The 24,207-nt window shown below is 41.8% G+C and overlaps 1 protein-coding gene across 1 annotated transcript in view; it reads left to right on the top strand.

Annotated features, from left to right (window-relative positions):
- Window positions 1–107: 107 nt before the first annotated feature.
- LOC147011050 (sodium- and chloride-dependent GABA transporter ine-like) overlaps window positions 108–24,207 on the top strand; it is a 152,452-nt gene continuing 128,352 nt past the window's right edge. Inside the window, exons 1-4 of the mRNA XM_085860622.1 lie at window positions 108–324; window positions 2,038–2,238; window positions 20,420–20,554; window positions 21,149–21,323. Of these exons, the coding sequence (XP_085716748.1) occupies window positions 249–324; window positions 2,038–2,238; window positions 20,420–20,554; window positions 21,149–21,323 (587 nt within the window). The 5' untranslated portion in view covers window positions 108–248. The remainder of the gene's footprint in view (window positions 325–2,037; window positions 2,239–20,419; window positions 20,555–21,148; window positions 21,324–24,207) is intronic.

Raw genomic sequence — 24,207 nt, 5'->3', positions numbered from 1 at the left:
TGGACTCTTGGTTAATCTATCGTTTCACTCCTCTTGTCTTATGATCCCCCCCCTTCCTCCTCTCCAGGCCCGCCCAGTTAATAAGCATCATTCCTCCTCGATTCACAGCTAAACGGCCACCTCTATCCCTTCTTCCCTCTGTTCTCTTATAGTTTGAGCTGTTGCCTTGTGCCCCTCTCTCCAACACTTTATGAGTGTTGCCCATCAATTGTCTCCTTGTAATTTCTCCCGTACAAATCCTAACTCTTATGTACGTCACTGACTCCATTGACTTCAACGTTTGGTGTCGTGTCAGGAATCCAATCCAGACTCTGTTGTGCAAAGGTAAGTGTGTTACCATCGTCCGATCCTGGTGGACAATTTTTTTTTCTTTCTGATGTGTGCTGTTTAATACAGGGTGGCCTGAAAGTCACTTTACCCCTTCCCAGTGAAGCATTGTTCTTGAACTCTTTTAATATACAGGTTTTATTGTGCAGTTCTTACAATAATTAATTTGTCATTGTATCTGTATGTGCTCTATCATTCTTCTGATTCGGTGTTTCTACATATCATAGTGGGCGAGGAGGCGAGGGCAGAGGGGAACGGACGGAGGGAAGTGCGAGAAATTTATCAGGGGTAAAGTAACTTTTGGGCAACCCTGTATATTGATTGATTGATAGATATTTCTACTTTTATTATAACTCGCTTCTTTCTGCTTTTACCTTGTCTTGTCAAAATAATTCCTTCAGCAACTCATTCAGGAAGCTATACTGGGAACAGCCAGTGAAGGTTTCTGTATTTTCGGCACGAGTAATACCTGCTCCCTCTGGGAGGGAGAGGATTTTTTTTCAGAATTGGCATCATTTCCGAACCCTCACAAGCCTCCTTCCTCCTCTCCAGCAATGGTCAAAAAACCACTTGCACAGGCAAACATCGCATAATCTCCCCACACCTGTGGAGGTGGGATCTATTTTATGCCTATGACCTGGCCCGAGGTAGTCGGTACCCTGAGTGCGTATTCAGCGTTTGGTGGAGATTTGGAAAGCCGTTTTCAATTATTTAATTATCAGACGTACACACAAACAGAGAATTGTCTTGTTTTGTATTGTAGCCCAAGCATGCTGTCTGTCTTTAATCGTTTTTGGGTTTTTTCACATTTCACATTATTGACCATTTTGTCCTGCTGATAAAGCTGAAAAGCAGAAACGTGTTTCGGACTTGAGCTTATGTGAACTTGGAAAATCCATGTAACCATTGCACACTTCCCCATTTGGGTGGTGGTCCACAGTTATTGCTCTGTAAAATGTATCCTCCTCTCTCCCTCTCCCTCCCTTTCCCTCTTCCTCCCTCTCCCTCTCCCTCCCTCTCCCTCCCTCTCCCTCCCTCTCCCTTTCCCTCTCCCTCCCTTCCTCTCCCTCCCTCTCCCTCTCCCTCCCTCCCTCTCCCTCCCTCCTCCTCTCCCTGCCTCCCTCTCCCTCCCTCCCTCTCCCTCCCTCTCCCTCCCTTTCCCTCCCTCCTGCTCCCTCCCTCTCCCTTCCTCTCCATCCCTCTCCCTCCCTCCTTCTCCCCTTCCCTGTCCCCCCTCCCTGTCCCTCCCTTCCTCTCCCTCCCTCCCTCTGCCTCCCTCTCCCTCTCCCTCCCTCCCTCTGCCTCCCTCTCCCTCCCTCTCCCTCCCTCTCCATCCCTCTCCCTCCCTCTCTCTCCCTCTCTCACTCCCTCCCTCCCTCCCTCTCCTCCCTCCCATCCCTCCTCCTCCCTTTCCTCCCTCTCCCTCCCCTCCCTCCCTCTCTCCCTCCCTCTCCTCCCTCCCTCCCTCCCCTCTCCCTCCCCCTCCCTCCCTCTCTCCCTCCCTCCCCTCCACCTCTCCCTCTCCCCTCCCCCTCCCTCTCCCTCCCCCTCCCCTCCCTCCCCTCCCTCCCCTCCCCCTCTCCCTCTCTCTCTCTCTCTCCCTCCCCCTCTCCCTCTCCCCTCCCTCCCCTTTCCCCCCCTTCCTCTCTCTCCCTCTCTCTCCCTTTCTTTCCCTCCCATCGTATTTTTGTATTTCTGTCTCTTTAATAGGAGCAACAGTGAAGGAAGCTGGTTTCTCAAAAGCATTCCTCATTATATGTAACATAATGGAGCACGTAGAAGACACGTACCATGAACCGCCACGGGAAATGTGGGCTCGCAAGGTGGAATTCACGCTGGCGTGCATCGGTGCAGCTGTGGGACTCGGCAATATTTGGCGATTTCCATACATGTGCTTCCGCAATGGGGGAGGTGAGAATATGTGCATTTGCCAATTTGATTGGTTTACTCATTTAATGAATATTTCAGTTTTCAAAATAATTATTATCTTGCCAAAACGAAGTTTTTGCAAGATCTGTTACTTGGTAAGTTTTTTGTTTGTTTGTCTGTAATCATTGGATTTTTCACCTTTATATCACTCTGTAGAGCACAATTCTCATTGGAAACTCTTGTGGGTACACATATCATAGTATTATTACAATACCCTTCAGCACACATAAAGGTAAAGGTCAAGGTCACTTTGCCGCAAATCATGGAGGTTGATGAAACCCTTATTTATTGAGTGATTTTAATCGAATCATCTCCAAACTTTATGGGAATGTAGTATATGTTCTGGCGCTCAGCTGATTAGTTTTTGGTGGCGATTGGCCTTGACCTTGACCTTCATGGTTAGCGCCTGAGGTCAAACATATTTGCCCCCAAGGTCAAATTTTCAAGTTTTAGGAATCATATCGTGTAGTACCTCAAATTGAACACCTCGATGAGTGCTTTCGAGATATGTCAAGCTTGAGACATTATGACGTCATTTGGTGACGTTATTGAGCAAACGCATATTTTTCATGGTTACTCTGTAGAACGATTCTCATCGGAATCTCTCGTAGGCAGATATTCCTCAAGGAGTCGCTCCTGGTGGATAGCAGCTCTTTTCACCTCAGTGTGACCTTAAAGAAGTCACATGTGGTCACCTTTTGGCAAGATACGGGTCACCCTGCGGGTGCCATTGGTTTATTTATGTGTTTTCTGAACACATTTAAACTTACATGCAGTGATTGCATTCTTCAAAATATTGAGAACACCGATGTGCATAATAATCCTTACACTCGACTGCCCGGCTATTTCTACATAGCCATTTGGTGATACTTATTTTATCTTTTCCATAATTTATCATCAAGTACAATGCTGGTACTGCTTAGAAACAGAAGCCGCAGATACACTATATTTGTCACAAATTCTCAATGAGTGACTGATAGATGGTGTGCTGGTTCAGTGTGATCTTCAACGCTTGCATACCTATCATTCGATTCTGGAATTAATTGTTTATTATACTAGTGGGGTATGCATACACGTCATAAACAATAAATAACTGTGCTTCCCCATTCTGTCGGGTGCTCACTTACATTAATTTATTTTCATTTACGAACACATTCCGACAGTTCTGTGATTTTATTATTATTTTCACGCCTAGTGTATCGGCATCGATGTCCGTTGGCATGCAAAATGACAGTGCTTCTCCATTGTCTTGGATCGCTCACCTGCATTTATTATTATTTTTCTAATTTAGTTATATTTTCATTTGCGGACGCTTTCCCATGGTTCTGCGATATTTTTTTTATTTTTTATTTCCCTAATGTACCGTTAATGTTAATCGTTAATATTTCCCTAATGTAAGCTTCAATGTTAATCGGCACGCAAAATTCCAGCTTTCTACATCACCCGGAAGGTAACGGACATCAACGTTCAGTTGATGGTCAGTAACCGTCAGTGAGTCAGTCAGTGAGTGGTTAGAAAGAGCTTTATAGATGAGATGTAAAATTAGAATGTGAGTGTGTATAAAGTACGAACAATTATAATTTCAGTACAGTAGCGTCTACAAGTGTACTATTCGAATTTAAGTACATGCATGAAGTTTCTACAATTAAAAGTTGAGTACAGTACATCTATAAATTATGTACTATTAGAATGTGAGTACAGTATGTGTATAAATTATAGTGGGATATGCTTACACATTGTAAGCAATAGAGAACCGTGCTTCCCCCATATCCTCGGGTCGTTCACCTGCATTTTTATTAATTTATTTTTATTTATTTATTTATATTTTCACTTATGGATGCTTTCCAACTATTATGTGATCTTTTTCCCCGGGTGTATTTGCTTCAATGTCCGTCAACATGAAAAAAAATCAGCTTTCTACGTCACTCGGAAGGTCCCGAACGTTAATATGAGTGAGTGAGTCAATCAGTAAGGAGTTAGAATGAGCTTTCGATATGAATGTACTGGTTGTTGAGGGGAGTTGTTAATTCTAAAAGTTGAGTACACTGCAATTAAAAGGTGGTAATTTGGGTCCCCAGTCTAATGGACTGGGTAACATATTGTTTTTCTTGTTTATTTCTTATTTTTCTTTTTCCGCCACCAATTTTCGGAATCTTTCACTTTAAAAATCATTTTCTTAGGAATGGTAAGTCCGAATAAAACGAAATTTTCACCATAGTATGTATCTTTTTGATAGCAAACTTAATTGATAATTGTGAAATCATAGGTCACGTGGTATGGGCGCCATCTTGAAAAAAACCATAAACTTTGGACCTCTGTATCTCTGAAACCGTGCAATGCAAAAATATTTCGCTTCATACATTGTAATGAATTCCCAATGGGGAAGACGGGTGAATTTTCGTGACGTCATCAGTGAAGCTGTATCCCGGTGAAAATTCGTCAAGTAGAACGCTGCATAAGAAAAATCTGAAATTTATTGAGCCTCATCGACACAACAATTCACTGCAGAAAAAAATATTTTGATGTCATAGGTGACTTGGTTCGGCAGCCATCTTGTTTTTTTTTTTAAATAAATAAAAACGTCTTCTTCTCGAGACGTACTGAAGAGATTGATGCGAAACTTTACATACACATTTGCCATGACATCCTTTTACAAGTTCATTAATTTCTTATTGATATTTTACATGGTTTGGTGGCCATGTTGAATTTACCCTAAAACATTCAAACATTTTCTTCTGCAGAACGGCTGGACAGATTGAGGCGAAACTTGACAGGCACATTCCACATGACATCCTTTTACAATTTTGTTAATGAATAATTGATAGGTCACATGGTTTGGCAGCCATGTTGGATTTAAGAAAAATATTAAATGTTTTCTCTGGAACTGCTTTATCTATTTAAGTGAAAATTTGCAACGATCCTCGTGTATGCACACATGGTAAAAATTATGACATCACAAGTCACATGGTTTGCTGGCCATTTTGGATAGAAAAACACACCTTATCCGATTAACACGAAACTTGACACGTATTCCACTACAGGATTGGAGGCAGAATGTAAATTTATGTCATAGGTCACATGGTTCGTCAGCCATCTTGGATTGAAAATTAATAAATTTTAAAAATTTTCTTCTCCAGAACAGCTGGACAGATTGAGACAAGAATTCACACACACTTTCCCCAAGACATCTTTTCACAAGTTTGTTAATCTCTAATTGATAGGTCACATGGTGTGGCAGCCAACTGCGGTAGGAATGACGGACCGGTTTAAGGTTAAAGTGGGATTGCACCAAGGATCGACTCTGAGCCCTTTCCTGTTTGCAATGGTGATGGACAGGTTGACGGACGAGATCAGACTGGAGTCTCCATGGACCATGATGTTCGCGGATGACATCATGATCTGTAGGGAGAGTAGGGAGCAGGCTGAATCGAGCCTTGAGAGGTGGAGGTACGGACTGGAGAGAAGGGGAATGTTAGTCAGTAGGAGTAAGACGGAGTACATGTGCGTAAATGAGAGGGAGGGTGGTGGTATGGTGCAGTTGCAAGGAGTTGAGGTGGGGAAGGTGGATTGGTTTAAATACTTGGGATCAACTGTCCAAAGTAACGCAGAGTGTGGGAGAGAAGTGAAAAAGAGAGTGCAGGCAGGATGGAGTGGTTGGAGAAGAGTTGCAGGAGTGATTTGTGACAGAAGGGTAGCTGCAAGAGTGAATGGGAAAGTATACAAGACGGTAGTGAGACCAGCTATGTTGTATGGTTTGGAGGCGGTGGCGCTAACAAAAAGACAGGAAGCAGAGCTGGAGGTGGCAGAGTTAAAGATGCTGCGATTCTCGTTGGGAGTGACGAGGATGGATAGGATAAGAAATGAGTGTATTAGAGGGACAGCGCAGGTAGGACGGTTTGGAAACAAAGTGAGAGAGGCGAGATTGAGATGGTTTGGACATGTGCACAGGAGGGAAACGGAGTATATCGGGAGAAGGATGTTGAAGATGGAGCCGCCAGGCAGGAGGAGAAGAGGAAGGCCAAAGAAGAGGTTCATGGATGCGGTGAGGGCGGACATGCGGGTGGTTGGAGTGTCAATGGAAGATGTGGAGGATAGAGCGAAATGGAGACAGTTGGTCCGCTGTGGCGACCCCTAACGGGAGCAAGCCGAAAGAGGAAGAAGAAGATGGTGTGGCAGCCATATTGAATTTTCCCTAAATCCTTCAAACATCTTCTCCAGAATGGCTGGTCAGATCAAGGGGAAACTTCAAAAACATATTGCACACGAGTAGTGAATATAAGTTTATTAATTTCTAATTGATAGGTCACATGGTTTGGCAGCCCTGTTGGATTCAAGAATTATATGAAACTAGTGCGGGTCCGTACGTGCGTGCCTGTAGGTGTGTGGCCGTAGGTGCATGGCCGTAGGTGCATGGCCGTACAAGCAAAATATATATATATATATATATATATATATATATATATATATATATATATATATATATATATATATATATATATATATATATATATATTGTGACGTCATAGCACCGTGTCCTGTCATTGGTTGATAAATAAATGGCCGTAACTTGGGAACCGCTTGTCTGATTAATATCAAACCTTGAAAAGGCACATCCTCGGTTCCCCAGTGATATTCCTGGCAAGTTTCAATTTGATCGGACAAGGGGTTGTCGAGAAACGGCAGTCACAGACACACACACACATAAGAACAGACACACATAGATTGCTGGAATTATAGATCGGTAATGTGGTTCCAGTGAAAACATTATCTATCGAAGCGGAACTTGGCTACTATAATCTACCCCCATGCCTGCATATACGGTAAAATTATGATGTCACATGTCACATGGTTTGGAGGCCATCTTGGATGGAAAAACGCACATTATCCAATCAACATGAAACTTAACAAGCATAATCCACTTCCCCGAGAATTTAAATTTATGTTGTAATAGGTCACATGGTATGGCAGCCATATTGGATTGAAAATTAATAACTTTAAAAGTCTTCTTCTCTGAAACGGCTGAACAGATCGAGGCGAAACTCCACATGTATGACCGTCTCTCCATGACGAACAAAAAGTTCTCTCCCCCCCCCCGCTTTGATGTACGACACATCGTTTTGCAACCATATTGGATTGAAGGAAAAATATTAATTAATGTTTACTCTGGAACTACTGCATCAATAAAGGTGAAACTTTAGTTTTATGATGGAACAGTCATGTGGAATGAAGGGTTTAAATTTCAACTCGATCGGCCTCATGGTTTGGCAGCCATGTTGGATTGAAGGGAAAATATTAAGTAATATTTACTCTGGAACCGCTGTGTCAATATATGTGAAACTTCAAAATTATTATCTAGCCGACATGTGAAACATAGGTTTAAAATTTCAATCCGATCAGCCACACAGTTTTGCAGCCATAATTATTTAAATATTTAACTCTGAGAACTTTGAGAATTTTTTTATTTCCAGAAGGCTCATTTGGCTGGACCTGAATGCATTTGAAGGTACAGGAATAGCAATTCAATTGATACCGACAATGTCCCCAGGAAAAATGGCTAACTGCATTCGGAATAAATAGGTTGAACACTTTGTGCTACCCAGTTCGTAACTCGTCAGTCCCGCACTGTGTCGAAGCAGGCTGTATTTATATCACTATTAAAGAATATTTTTTCTGCAACCACTTATCCTATCGAAGGGAAACTTTGCAACTATCATACAAGTCTCAAGTTGTATCAAAGGTGGACGTCTGGGTACCCGGTCATCACTGCCAGCAGTTATAAAGTGGCAGTTCTAGTTAATATTGTTGCGGTTAAACAAGGAGGACAAATTTACCCCTGCGAAGAGTGCTTTAACCTAAGCGTTACTCAGGTAAAAAAGGACATTGTAATATCCTCCACCTCCACCTGGTGGCGTTACATAATACACATTTACATTGAGAATTTAGCCCACACCCACTAGTGAGGCCGAGGTCACATAGCCAATCTTACCTCCCCCAACCCAAACACACAAAATTGCATTTTCACCCGAAGTTTGGAGTTTGTAACTTAAAAGATGTGGTCATGCCTGAGGAACAATATGACGGAAACAGACGTGTGTGTGTGTGTGTGTGTGTGTGTGTGTGTGTGTGTGTGTGTGTGTGTGTGTGTGTGTGTGTGTGTGTGTGTGTGTGTGTGTGTGTGTGTGTGTGTGTGTGTGTGTGTGTGTGTGTGTGTGTGTGTGTGTGTGTGTGTGTGTGTGCGCGCGCATGCGTGTGCGTGTGCGTGTAGGCTGTTTCAAAAAGATTGCTACAACTTTGTCTTCCTGTCATTTATTTTTCTCTTTTTTTTATTACCGATACCGTTTTCCTTTTCAGGATTTGGTGGTGTTATTGGGTCGCCGAAATAGGTGACCCTTATGGTCAGTAATTCTGTCTGTTTGTTTGGATGTTTGCTCGTTTGCCATCAGCATAATTGGTAGTAAACGTGGGCCGATTTTGACCAAACTCAGGTGGTAGGTACATCTTATGACCAAGTGCTTTGAAAATTGTGATGGTTGCTAGGGACGCTTTGGTTCCCTAACAACAGCCGAAAAACCTTCAAAATCTGTACCGTTCACGCAAAATCAATTCCGAAAGCCATTATCCCACATAGGCTTATGAAATTTGGCACGCATCATCTACAGGTGATGCTCTACCAAATATATTCCGTTTTTTTGTGATATGGAATAGTTTACCCGCATCGCCCCCTACAAATGGGGTATGCCCGAAAATTAGCGAAAATTGAAGGTCCCCTAGCGACCAGGTGAGTGCATCCATCCGAATGAAACTTTGCAGGTTCATAGCAAGCAATGAGTGCTACAACTTTGCCTCATGACATATTGACCGATATTGCTTAGGTCAGGGATCAAAGGTCAATTAGTGCAAAAATTGATAATATGCGAGAGCTGGAGGTGCCTTCGTGCCAAATGCTACTCCTCCTAGGGTTATGGCGCGACCCCCTCTGCCAGGGTGATGGGGCGTGACCCCCTCTGTTGGGGTGACAAGGCGCGACCCCTCTGCTGGGGTGACGGAGCGTGACCCCCTCGGCCAGGGTGACGTGGTGCGGCAAAACCGTCCACAGAGAGTGAACGGTTCGGTCAGATGGTCATGAAAATTCACACATCATCTGGAATGCATTGTGCACAAACGATCAAGCCGGATTTTCGATTTATATCTTTGTTCACCCACAGCACCCCCTTGAACTTTGGGGATTTCCGATATCAAACCACATTTTCGGTACTTTTTATTCAAATTGACACCGAGTAGTTATCAGAAGATGGAACTCGATGAGATTTGGTATGCATAATCTTCAAGTGATTCTCTATCTGCTACATGACATCCATTTTTTCTATATCTTATACTTTCCAAATGGCAACCCTCTCAACTTGGGTGTCTGATGGCCTTTGAGCATTCCCGCTGAAAATTCAAAGTACACTAACTCTAAGATGGTTGAATCGAATCAAATTAATCTGTACAGGCTTATGGACCGTAATGAGTACTACAACTTTGGTCATTTGCATAATGACCTATCTCGAGTAGGTCAGGGGTCAAAGGTAAATGAGTGCATTTTTCGGGCGAAATTACCATTCAAGGCTCCCTTGCTCCTACCCGGATTAACCGATACTAATGAAAGTTCATAGGTACATAGTACTCAATGAGTACTACAATTTGCTTCAGGATATATTGACCTATCTCAGCTAAGTCAGGGGTCAAAGGTCAATGAGTGCATTTTTCGGGAAAAATAACCATTCAAAGCCCCCTTGCTCCTCCATGGGTTAACCGATACGAATGAAAGTTCATAGGTACATAGCACACAATGAGTACTACAACTTTGCTTCAGAACATATTGACCTATCTTGGCAATGTCAGGTGTCAAAGGTCAATGAGTGCATTTTTCGGTCAAAATGACCATTCAAAGCCCCCTTCCTCCTACACGGGTTAACCGATACGAATGAAAGTTCATATGTACATAGTACTCAATGGGTACTACAACTTTGCTTCAGGATATATTGACCTATCTCAGCTAAGTCAGGGGTCACAGGTCAATGAGTGCATTGTTCGGGCAAAATGACCATTCAAAGCCCCCTTGCTCATACATGGGTCAACCGATTCAATTGCAGTTTCGTAAGTACTTAGTACTAGATTAACTCGGATCAGGGGTCAAAGGTCATCAGATGCTCGGCGACCCATGGCTGCCTACCAGCTTGTCATGGTATTTGATGCCTGGAATATCTATTATCTCCGTAGCTCAACCAATACCATTGACAGTGAAGCAAAAGACAAAAGTGGTGACTCTGGGCATGAGAATAAATCATACATAGACACTTGCTGGAGGTTCTACCTGGAATACGATTTCAGAACACGTGATGAACCAATAAATTGTGCCATTCAGCGTATTGTGAGACATTTTGATCAAAGGGTACAGTGCACAACAATAGCAAGGGTGAGTGGCAGGCTAGCATCAGTAACCAAGAGCCAAGCCAGCATTGATACTATGTGAGATTCTGCAGTGGACAGTCCCAAGAAGTCCCACCACCAGCGCTCTCAGGAGCTAGGCATCAAACCTACATCAGTCTGGAGTATCCTCACTAAGAAACTGATGCTTTTCCCATACATCATCTATATTAGGCATAAACTGAATCAAGATGACATGAGAAGGAGACTTGTTATGTGCTATTGGCTCAGTGATAGGATGGATACCAAATGCCCTGCCACACTGAATGATCTGAAGCAGAAGGTGTCAGCCTACCTTCAGGCAGTGCCACATGAGACCTACCGGAAAGTTGGACAGAACTTTGAAGTCAGGATCAATGCCTGTCTGAACCGTGGAGGGGCACACATTGAGAACATCATTTACAAAGATTTTGCATGGATGCTAATTTCAGACCTTGGACTCTCACTCCAGCAGTGACTTACTGCAATAGCAATTAGTGATAGAAAATAGCGTGTCATAAGCTTTCAAGAAATGTTTGGTTCATGTTCCTGAAGTTTCTCTTTTTTTGTAAATTGACATTTAATGTTGTATCACTCTTTTTGAAACACCCTGTGTGTATACTGTACATCTATATTATCTTATATATAATTTGAAGTGTTTGTTTGTTTGTATGCACACGCTAATCTGAACGGTGAAAGATAGGAGGAAACCTGAAACGAAAAACTGTCGTGACGGGCGGGGGAAGGTTATAGGCTAGGTGGCGAGGCCCCTCGGCTGGGGGGGGGCGTGTTTCCCCTCTCACCAACCCCTTAGGGTATGACTGCCCTGGCACAATAGGGAACTGATACTGGGCTCCCATCAGACCTATGTACAGAATATTAAATTCATTCAAAAAGAACCCGGGCAATTCCGGGTGCATTCACCTAATATATATATATATATATATATATATATATATATATATATATATATATATATATATATATATATATATATATATATATATATATATATATATATATATATATATATATATATATATATATATATATATATATATATATATACATATATATGTAATCAATCGTAACTTCTGGATGTAATGGTAAGAATTGTCTGCGGATTATGTCTCGCACGGTAAAACTGCATAATCCGCAAAGAGTGGATAATCCGCAATAATCTGCATAATCCGCAAAAAATCCATCCGTCTGCCACCCAGACAAATGTTCCCGCTAATGCAAAGCAATCACCCAGTAGGCACTTGTTGCGATCGGCTGGTAAATAAAAAATAGGTGGATCGTAACGAGCACTCCCCCGATCTCCGTATATCCAAATTTTGGGTATATTTACCCTCATCAGGCTCCACATATTTCGATTTACCTGCCGATCGCACAACATGCCTTCTGGTTGATTGGTTTGCATTTGCAGGAACAATTGTCTTGGTGGAAAGTATTAAAATCTTCCTCCAAATCAACTGAAACAAGAATTAAAATGATTTAATAACATAGATAAGCCTGGTGTTGGCATAGAAGTTAAAGTGACTGTCTTGGGACCTTGGGGTCCTGAGTTTGAGCCCTTGTCGACTGTTGAGTTAGCTGTCAAAAGTATCACTTGTCACAAGTAAGGGAAATTTATTTAATACGAGGAAATGCCACCCGTCGATTCGCTGATGGTAATACTAAAGGATGGAGGGAGAAAAAGGGGGAGAAGAGGGGGAGTCAGGTGGGGAGACATCGATGGGAAAGGAGAGAGGAGGGAGGGGGAGCGAGGAGGGAGGGGGAGCGAGGAGGGGTGGGGGAAGGGAAGACAGTGTGAAGTGAGAGAAAGTGAAGGCAGACTTGTGGTGGAGCGTTAATTACGATTCATACCGTCTCATCAAAATTATTCTGCATATAAAAACAGTGAATATGGAAACAAAATAACGTCTGAAATCCATTTTCTACCGGTCATACTATGAACACCACCCATATACGTCCAGAGACATACACCGTCCAGACAATTATCATCTGGATATGGACAGAGACAGAAGCGGGTGACGAGGCGTGACCCCCTCGGCCGGGGTGACGTTTTGCGACCCCCTCGGCCGTTGTGACGGGGAGCGACCCCCTCGGCCGGGGTGACGGGGCACTACCCACTCGGCCGGGGTGGCGGGGTGCGACCCCCTCGGCCGGGTGGCGGGGTGCGACCCCCTCGGCCGGGTGGCGGGGTGCGACCCCCTCGGCCGGGTGGCGGGGTGCGACCCCCTCGGCCGGGTGGCGGGGTGCGACCCCCTCGGCCGGGGTGACGAGGCGCGACCCCCTCGGCCGGGGTGACGGAGCGCGACCCCTCAGCCGGGGTGATGGAGCGCGACCCCCTCGGCCAGGATGACGGGGTGCGACCCCCTCTGCCGGGGTGACGAGGCGCGACCCCCTCTGCCGGGGTGACGGGGCGCGACCCCTCTGTTGGGGTGACAAGGCGCGACCCCTCTGCTGGGGTGACGGAGCGTGACCCCCTCGGCCAGGGTGACGTGGTGTGGCAAAAGCGTCCACAGAGAGTGAACGGTTTGGTAAAATTGATGTATTGCTGCACCCCGATCGACAGTGGGATGCTCATCAAGTGGCTTTAGCACTCATGCATGCACTCCATTTAAATGGTTGATCAGGAATGGTTGTTCAGTCTAAATAAATAAATGAAATAAATGAAAATTTTGTCACGTTCATAAAATTTTTGTTTGCTCTATATAATTCTCCAAACAGCAGAAAAAGATAAGTTTAAAGCTTTGGAAATTTCACATTTTCTTGTGTATCTACGGAGAAGGAGGGAATGCAACCTTGCTTGCTTAAAGTAAATATGTGTATCGGCTTAGTTATAAGACTAGTTATTTCTTTAAATGATCAGATTTTCCACAGATTTCAACACTTATTTAGAACATGATAATATCCGATTCTCAAAACCGAAATAATATTTCGATGATATACTTCAATTAGTTCGTGAGAGTCCATCGTGGAACATTGTCTCGTATAATGCATGAAATTGCTCCAAGCTCCTAATTTGAAAACTTATTGTACTTCCAAAAGCGATGTATGCAGCAATTTGTTGCTTTAATGAACTGGCATTCAAGATGAGTGAACAAAGTGAAAAATAAACTTTATCGTTAAGAAATCATTGCGGCCTGTTCCAAGTTAAAGTCAGATTGAGCAAGCCAAAAAACTTGGCGGCTTCAGACCACAGCGATGTTACCCAGGAAACGCCTTAAGAGCCCAGACAGCGAGGTGGCCGAGGATCACCTGAAGAAGGATATAATTAAATAAGGCCGTTAATTCTCTTCAAAAGAGTTGTTTTAATTAACTAAACCACCAAATTTGCACTCTTGCACTTCCTTGGAGTTTCCTTAGTGTGTATGCGAAGTTTTTAAGGCTGCTGGGTTTTATGGTTTTGGAGTTATGGTGGTGACACATTGACACACACACACACACACACACACACACACACACACACACACACACACACACACACACACACACACACACACACACACACACACACACACACACACACACACACACACACACAGCCTTTTTTTAGTACAGATATATAATGGAGTACCATATTTTTGGGTGAATAAGCCACACTTTTTATTGGCAAAAATGGTGAAAGTTGAGGGTGCAGTTAAAACACAGGTGTAGAAAAAAAATTAGCCTTAAAAAACAATCAATGCTGAATTTCAATCATATTCCAAATGAATTTTTTTTTATTATTATTTTTGTTAGCAGTCAGAACTACTGTTAAGCTCAATTCCACCATATATTTTTTGAAAATCGGTTCAGGTTAAGAGTTTGTATCATGTGCAGAAATTAAATAAAGCCAACAACAGTTTCTTCCAACAATGGAGTATGCTAGTCCTGGATGTGTTCAGTTGTCACAAGACTGACTATACCAAAGCGCTGCTCTGTAGGACCAACACCAATGTCGTCATTTTCCAGGTAGGCTGACATCGCTTCTGCAGCCCATCTATTTGTCCATCAACAAGCCGTTCAAGGACGGGCTACGTTGCTGCTGTACTGACTGGATAATGAGTGGGGTGAAGACCCACACCAAGAGTAGGGGGATGAGAAATGTGTCGACCTTCCGATGATCTGCGGCTGGATCGTCAGGGTGTGGGAGGAGATGACATCGAACATCATCAAGTTGGCATTTCTGAAATGCTGCATCTCCAATAACATGGATAGCACAGATGTGAAAACATAATTTTTGGAGGAGGAGGCTGCACTTGATGGTGACAGCAACAGGGACTTGCTCTAACCTGATTCAGACAAGGAGTTACCGTACGTGCCATCTTTGACAAGGAAAGCATTGACTAGGATTTCCTCGGGTTGAGCTGAAAAGCTTCATCAACCCCAAACGGCCCCTTTCAGGGCCACACATCCACAAGAAATATTATCATATCGGAATGAATCCCTATTCTTCCTTTTTATAGTCACAAAAAATCCTCTTTATAATATTAAAAAATAAGAAAGAAAAATATAAACTTTTTGGTGTCATCTCTTCTCTCTTCAACTTCTTGAGAATGAGAATAAAACTGTTTGATGAAATTAAGTGGAAATGTGAGTAGGCATGATGATACCTCCATCACTTTGTTCTGTACAAAGTTAATGTACAAACGTATTTAGATCTAGATAAACAAATTTAATGATCAATATATTCATTTATTTTGAAGGTGAAAAACAGGTGTGTGGTTAATACATTGCAGGGGTTTATACACCAGAAAATATGGTAAGTATTTGTGTGCACAAATGTCTGCTATATACCCATTGGTTGGACAGCTGTCTTGAATAGTAACCAAAAAAAATAATTATACATCCGCCATTTTGGTGCTATGGTCAGCCCAATACTTCTTTGGAAGAGTTCTATTCGCAATTGCCATATCCTCCCTTTAAGTTTTCTGTTCAGTGTAAACCAACCAAAGCGACTGTTAAATGGAACACCAAATATTGAAAGGTTGGAGCTGATAGTACCGTCGCCTTAACAAGGCCCCTGATGCCTATTCGGCTTCAGGCCTCTGGTGTCAGCCTTTTAGCAGGTGCATTCGGAATTATTTGAGCTCTATAACTATGATGTATTAAATATGTACGGAAGCAGGATGCATTTTTTCCTCAATGTACTGAACCCAGTGTTTTTTTTTTGGGGGAGTGATTAAGGCATCAGTCTGGTTCCTACAAACTGCCTAAATAAAAGGATGTGGCCGAAGGACGTATTGTATGCTTGGAACGAGATCATCCACCGGGGTCCTTGAAAACCTGGAAACCCTTGAATTTCAACATTAATTTTCCAGGCATGCCTGGTGCGGGCTTGATGATAAGGGTGGTGGCTTTGGGATACTATGGTCCTGAGTTCAAATCTTGCTCGGCTGTTGAATTCATACCAGGTGGGGTTGACTCTGCCTGTCATCCTTCTGAGGTCGGCAAAATGAGTACCAGCTTGCTGGCATCCTGTGTCGGAGTGGTGACCTGTCCAGGATTGTGCCCAATAGCCAAGGAGACTGCTTAGGCAACACCAACGCTCTGTAGAAAGTATTATCCCAATGGATGGGTGGGTTGACTCAGCCTGCCATCTTTCCAAGGTCAGAAAAATGAGAACCAGCTTGCTGGGATGATTGATCATCCTTCCAAGGTTAGCAAAACAAGTACCAGTTTGTTGGGATGATTGAGTCATTTGAGTGTCCTTTGTTGGAGCAGTAACCCATCCAGGATTGTGCCCAATATCCAAGGAGACTGCTTTGGCAGCATGAACACTGTACTGAGTATGATCCCAATGGATTTGGATTTTGGATTTCCAGTCCTTGAAAGTCTTGGAATTTGACAAAATTTAGCTGAGGTCCTTGAAAGTCCTGGAAAATGAAGACATCCATAAAATGTGTTTTTTATAACGGAAAAACATATCAAAACGATTTAACAATGGCAAGAAACTCAGCCTTATGTATGCTTTTTTGACAGTCAATTCTGCATATATTCCATGATGTCATTCGTTTCTCAAAGACCAAATCAATATCAGGAACCTTGCTGCCAATCCAAAGTTATTGCCCCATAACTACGTTGATTTGGGTTCCTGATTATTTCCACTCTGGTCACATTTATTCTTGGTCAATAAAATCACAGAATTCCTGCATACATTATATTCATCACACATTTTGGTTGCCATCTTTGTTGACTCAGGTTGTGAAACAACATTTATGGCGGGAAAATGCTAATTTCAAGAGCTATGGCTCACCAATCTGCAATACGGAAGTTGGATTGGGCAGGACAGTACGGTGACAAGGCAAGGTGCAATCATTGCCAGAAGACCTTTAATGTGTCAAACAAGGGAGGATCTGCTTTGAGAAGTCATGTCTTCTGATAAACACAAGTCTACATGCGAGCGTCTGTCGGCGTGTTTGACATAGACCGAGTCCATCCTTTCAGCTGCGGCGGCCCTGGGGGAAACCCGTAGGAGTCCTGAACCCTTTCCTCCTACCCCCTCCCCTCCAGCTCTGACCATTCAGAAAAACTAGGATGTTACGTTTCAATAACTATATTCAGTAAAACTTTGTTGTATTGTGGTGATGTCGAGTACTTTGGTATTGGCAAACTAGTATTGTTGAGTGGTGACATCATAGTATCATAGCGTTAACGGCTCGACTAACGTCGAGCTCATCACGGTGGGAGGTTTAAGTCCCATGATATCCTGAGCTGCTGAACTCCTAAAGAGACATTCTGAATTGATGGCAGACAATGCGGGCACTCATGGTGAGGAGAGACATGAGAAACCTTGAAAGCTTTAAACTCAATGGATTTATTTCCTGAACCACAATAATAAAGAGAATCGGGGATGATAGGATCGTGACGGAGATGATGATGGCAGATTGTGGTGGGGAATGAATGGGGACACAAAATATAAAGTAAACAATTAAGTACAAATAGGAGAAACTAAAAATCTAAAACGAAGGTGCCTCAAACCGGACTCGGTTACAGATGGGAAGGGAACAAAAACTGGAGGACTCGGCTTTGGGGAAGCAGGGACGACGAAGACGATGAGGCGCTCAGACGATGGGGAGATGAACAGGTGTGGATGGCACATGGCAGGCTCCAGGGATGGGGAAGGGCAGGAACGACAAAAAGGCAGGCAGGCAGGACAACCTCCTCTCAGAGACGATTCTTCTCATGAACATCTCGGTTCCCTGTTCTCCACCAAACACTGTGACCCTCCTCCAAACTCCTCAGTTCTCTGCTCTCCTCCAACCAACTTCCCCATTCACCTCAGACCAGACCTCTGTTTTTTCCTCAGCCATCTCCAAGTTTCTCACTCCCAACTGCCTATTTGACTCCTCCGTCTCCTTCTTCTTCGGCCCCGCTCCGCCACTTTTTGGAGGCATATGTAACTCCACCCCCCCTCTCTGGATGGTGCTCCACTCCTCTCAGGCGATCCATTGCTCCGCCCCTCAGGAGGCGTTCATAGCTCGACCCCCCACCTGTTTCGTGCCAAGTCGCACGGCGTCCTCCGGTTCAGGTTTACAGAGAGATTTTATCCAATTTTCAACACCATAATCCCTGACTACTACTACTACCCTCTGTGTGGCACAATGCAAACAAGATGATCATGAAGCTATCATTTCCCTACTTTTACATCAAATGGCTATCCACTCGCACATGGACCATCATGCTGCTCTATACATTCCGATCTGCTCTATGGTGATATCTCAAACCCCTATCCCTGGAAACATAACAATATTAATGGGAATTTGTCCCATCACACCTTTCCTGATACATGTAACCAGTTAGTGTGGGAGGAAGAAAGGAGGGGGAGTGGGGAAAAAAGGATGGGGGAGGAAGAGGAATGGTGGGCATCAGTTACATGTCCCAAGGAGGAGGAGGAGGACGAGGAGGAGATTGGGACCATACTCTGTGTTGGGCGTTGGTGCTGCTGAAGCAGTCTCCTTGGCTATTGGGCACAATCCTGAACGGGACGCCACTCCGACACAGTATACCAGCATTCTGGCACTCATTTTGCCGACCTCGGAAGGATGACAGGCTGAGTTAACCCCACCTGGTATTAATTCATGGCTGAGAGGGATTTGAGCTCAGGACCCTAGGATCCAAAGCCCACCACACTAACCATTAAGCCAACACCAGGCATAATGTACCAAGGACTGGGGCTTTATAAAACATTTTATTACTAATTGAAAGTAATTTGTTTTATTCATCACAAATTGGCTTATGCTTTCCTCATTCCAAGTTATTTTGACTTATCACGAAAATGTACCAAAACTTGCTTGTAAAACTTAACAAAACTACTTGAATGTAGTCACATTTTTTTATTAGTTCCAAATTTATATAAATTAGATAAAAACTTTTTTTTTCAATGAAAAACGTTTCGGGATGGTATGTAAACACTATGCAAACAAGACGGGTATGGTCACAATAAATTATCATGTGGAACCATCCCCACATCTTTCTTTGAATAATGGTTGTTCTTTGCCCATCCCTGCATCCATTTACATTGATGGTGTATGTTGATTGTTTCCATGTATGAATTTGACCATGAAGTCGAAAACATTTAAACACACACTACACACGATTCAGCTAACCAAATCAAGATATATGTTTTGTCATTTGCAGGCTACAACCATTATTCAAAGAAAGATGTGGCGATGGGTCCACATGATAATTGTTTGTGTCCATCCCAACCTTGTTTACATACGTGTTGGTGTGCCATCCCTCCCTCCTTGTACAATTTTATGCCTCAGCTGCCGAAGACTCCAGAAGCATTGTTTTTTAGTGGTTGTCCATCTGTGCGTCCATGATCAATTTTTATGACCACAACAGCTTGTGAACCACTGAAGGGATTTTTTTTCACAAACTTGGGAACAAATACACACTATGATGCAAAAATGAACTGATAAGAATTTTGTGTGAAAGGCCATGTGACCATCAGCTGAAAGTGGTAGATTTTTATTGCCGTGATAACTTGTGAACTGCTCAAGGGATTTGGACCAAACTTAGCATAACTGGGCTATAATACAAAGATGAACAGATTCAATTTTGATTTCAAAAGGTCAAGTGCCCTTTAATTTACAAATTAGAGAAGTTCAGCATGACAGTGATCATTAATTTAAAACCCTCACAAACTGGTTCCACCAAGCTATAATACATTAAATTGAATACATATTATTCAATGGCCTTTAAAGTTTCATGTAATCTATCTCTTTACTGTCACAACCACAGAAACATTTTACTCAGAAATATGTTAATGCAATTTAGAAGGTGAATTAATATTATATCCAATTGTAATTAGACAAACACCTTCTTGGTAAATCCCAGATACGAGTCTCTGATGGGTGTCCCAGAACGTCCTCACGAAGTGAGGTGGCTGATTTGTTTGGGGCGCTGATATTCATTACTAATGATGCAGTGCCATACTACTCGAGGTTGTGGGTTTGAGCCATACCCGGGACACCCATCAAGCATTGGTATCTGTGCTTTACCAAGAAGTGTTCTCCTAAATAATTAAATATAACCTTTTACTCCTCTTACCTACTATTTCAAATGCCATATTAAGAATGTAGGGCTATTTTCGTCTCAAAAAAGATAGAGGAGTCAAAATGTGAAGAGGTTATTTTTTATGGGTGGGATAATATTTCTTGACAAATATTAATGCTTTGTATTGATAAATATTGATTATTTGAGGTTTTGGTCTGTGCAGGTGCCTTCCTCATTCCTTACCTGCTGATGCACTTCATGTGTGGGATTCCATTGTTGTATATGGAAGTCATCATGGGGCAGTACTGGCGTCGTGGAATGGCCCAGGCTTTCGCCATGGTCTGCCCTCTTTTCAAAGGTTTGAAGGTGGTTGCCATTTGAGCTGACACTGGGAACTTTCTGCTTTTGTGGTTGATATAGCAAAGTAGAATAGGAGCAGCTCTTTCCTGGGTGTGGGAGTAGAAGGAGTTAGGTTGATCATCTTTGGATCTTCCTAAGCATGTTGTTTAATTTTAAATGGGAGAATATTTTTTAAATATACAGAGCTATATAAAAGCTTCTCTCTGAGCGTCATTAATGAGACTTTAAAATATTCATTATGGTTATTCTAAAACTTGTTCAGTTTCAACTACCATACAATCTCCGCCCTCACACTACTGCCTTTCGCCTGATTTAACTTCCCCAAATCTAGGCCACTAGGGCCAAATGACTCATGTCGAGAATAAAGCTGAATGGAGTTGTGCACTTTATGACCAAGATGGCTTTTGAATGGTTTAATATTTACATAGTCTGATCTATTTCCTGTAGTTTACTGCACTTGCCTTTTTTGAAGGGCTTGTGAAATTAGCTACCTTGTTTAAGTTGCCTTGTTTATGCCTCCTGTTTGGTGTTTATATTTTTATTGTTGTCATTATTTAATATTGCTTTTTGTGGGTTTTTTTTCCTTCTACAGGTGTTGGTGTTTCCAGTGTAGCTATGTGTTTCATGTTATCAGTATCTTACAACATGATCATGGTATGGGCTCTCTTCTACCTCTTCCACTCCTTCAGCAACCCTTTGCCATGGCAGAGTGATCCAAATGCGAGCACGGTTTACAGCAACTTCTCTTCTGGCCAACTCTATTTCAAGTAATTTTTATTTTTTAAATTCTGAATTGTTATGGCTTCTCTCAACTGTTTAAGTGCTTTCTTTGTATTCAAATGACATTAAAAAAATTGTGCTGTTTTCTGTTCCTGATAAGGCATAATGAAAAAGAAAAACATCTGCTTTTGGTAACTGTTGGGAGAATTGGGCTGGGTCGGTTGGGAAAAAAAAGAGTTGTGCGGGTTTCATATCTTTTGAATTGATTGCCTGAACAAATCATCCAATTAACTCGAGGAACAATGGATTTCCATGTATGCACCTTATCCAAGTCATCATCATCATGTACCATGCCCTTTGCAGAGCATTGGTGTGACTGAAGCAATTACGAGGCTGCAATCCTGGTTCAGTTGCCACTCCAATGCAGGAAGTCAGTGCATGAATTTAGAATTTGTTCAAGGTGCTGGCAATAGCTCGCCGACTCTTAGCAAAGGACACTGTGGGATATTTAACATCCACCAACTGATCCTGGCAGACAGCACTCCCATTTTATCTTCCATCCGTGGGATGGCACACACATTGATGCTTCTCCCTGCCCTTGAGACACCAGGGTGTCAGTTTATAGCTGGGTCGAGATTGAAATCCAGACTCGATGGCTCATAGGTTAATGTGCATACCTTGAGGCCATCCTGCGAGCCCTATGTATCTCATAGTGACTGAAATAAAAAAGTAGAACTTGGTGTTATCTGTTAATTATTTTCAATCAATTCATTCTGAAAGACTAACACTGACAAGTATGAGGTAGCACAATTGAATCGTATGCAACGGGTTTGGCCAACCTGTCCAAGGGATTAAATTACACTGGCCACAAAGTCATTTTCATCAGATATAATTATAGATGGACGAGATAGCTCTTGGGACACTGATTCTAAATGTGTTTTTGGTTTTCTTCAAGCAGGTCTTGTTTTCCTGATGAGACCGATCAAATGTGAAAGGTTATTGCCCTCATTATAAATAACTAGCAGAGAACCCACCCTATGGGCTATCTTGTTCCAAGCATGCAACACGTTCTTCTAACGCACCTTTATGTGGATGGTTTATAAACAACTGATAGCTCTGTATAGGAAAAAATAAATAAATAAACAACCCATGAAGTTATGTGCATGAAGTAAAAACATACTTACTGCTAGTAATTTAAAGCACCTCACTGCACTGTAAAACAAGGGGACAGGAAGGAGTGCTGTGCTGTAAATGGCGAAGACTTGTAAGACCCTCCACCACCTAGAGGCGGAACTACGTGATACTCTTTACATTGAGAATTTGCATCCGTCCCCTCCACCTCCCCTCCCCCCTCCCCCCTAATATATGTATTATATATATATATATATATATATATATATATATATATGTACTTTATATATATATGTATTTTATATATATTTTATATATATATGTATATATATATATGTATTATATATATATGTATTATATATTTATATGTATTATATATCTATATGTATTATATATCTATATGTATGTATATATATATATATATGTATTATATATCTATATGTATTATATGTATGTATATATATATATATATATATATATATATATATATATATATATATATATATATATATATATATATATATATATATATATATATATATATATATATATATATATATATATATATATATATATGTATTATATATATATATGTATTATATATATATATATATATATATATATATATATATATATATATATATATATATATATATATATATATATATATATATATATATATATATATATATATATATATATATATATATATATATATATATATATATGTATATATATATATATATATATATATATATATATATATATATATATATATATATATATATATATATATGTATATGTATATGTATATGTATATATATATATATATATATATATATATATATATATATATATATATATATATATATATATATATATATATGTATGTACAGTGTGGAGAACAAGTATTTGATACACTGCCGATTTTTCAGTTTTTCCCACTTACAAAGCACGTAGAGGTCTGTAATTTTTTATCATAGGTACCGTTCAACTGTGAAAGACGGAATCTAAAACAAAAATCCTGAAAATCACATTGTATGATTTTTAAATTATTAATTTGCATTTTATTGCGTGAAATAAGTATTTGATACATCAGAAAAACAGAACTTAATATTTGGTACAGAAACCTTTGTTTGCAATTACAGAGATCAGACGTTTCCTGTAGTTCTTATCCAGGTTTGCACAGACTGCAGCAGGGATTTTGGCCCACTCCTCCAGACAGATCTTCTCCAGATCCTTCAGGTTTCGGGGCTGTCGCTGGGCAACACAGACTTTCAGCTCCCTCCAAATATTTTCTCTTGGGTCCAGGTCTGGAGACTGACTTAGCCACTCCAGGACCTTGAGATGCTTCTTACGGAGCCACTCCTTAGTTTCCCTGGCTGTTTTTTTTTCGGGTCGTTGTCATTCTGGAAGACCCAGCCACACCCCAACTTCAATGCTCTTGTTGAGCGAAGGAGGTTGTTGGCCAAGAACCCGTGATACATGGCCCCATCCATCCTCCCCTCAATACGGTGCAGTCGTCCTGTCCCCTTTGCAGAAAAGCATCCCCAAAGAATGATGTTTCCACCTCCATGCTTCACGGTTGGGATGGTGTTCTTAGGGTTGTACTCATCCTTCTTCTTCCTCCAAACACGGCGAGTGGAGTTTAAACCAAAAAGCTCTATTTTGGGCTCATCAGACCACATGACCTTCTCCCATCCTCCTCTGGATCATCCAGATGGTCATTGGCAAACTTCAGACGGGCCTGGACATGCGCTGGCTTGAGCAGAGGGAACTTGTGTGCGCTGCAGGATTTTA

This window comes from Eptatretus burgeri, chromosome 16 (genome assembly GCF_056783735.1).
Source record: "Eptatretus burgeri isolate ZD-2024b chromosome 16, Ebu_testis_v1, whole genome shotgun sequence".
Taxonomy (NCBI): Eukaryota; Metazoa; Chordata; class Myxini; order Myxiniformes; family Myxinidae; genus Eptatretus; species Eptatretus burgeri.
Note: the sequence above shows the minus strand (reverse complement) of the source record. Positions and strands in the feature narration are given on the sequence as shown.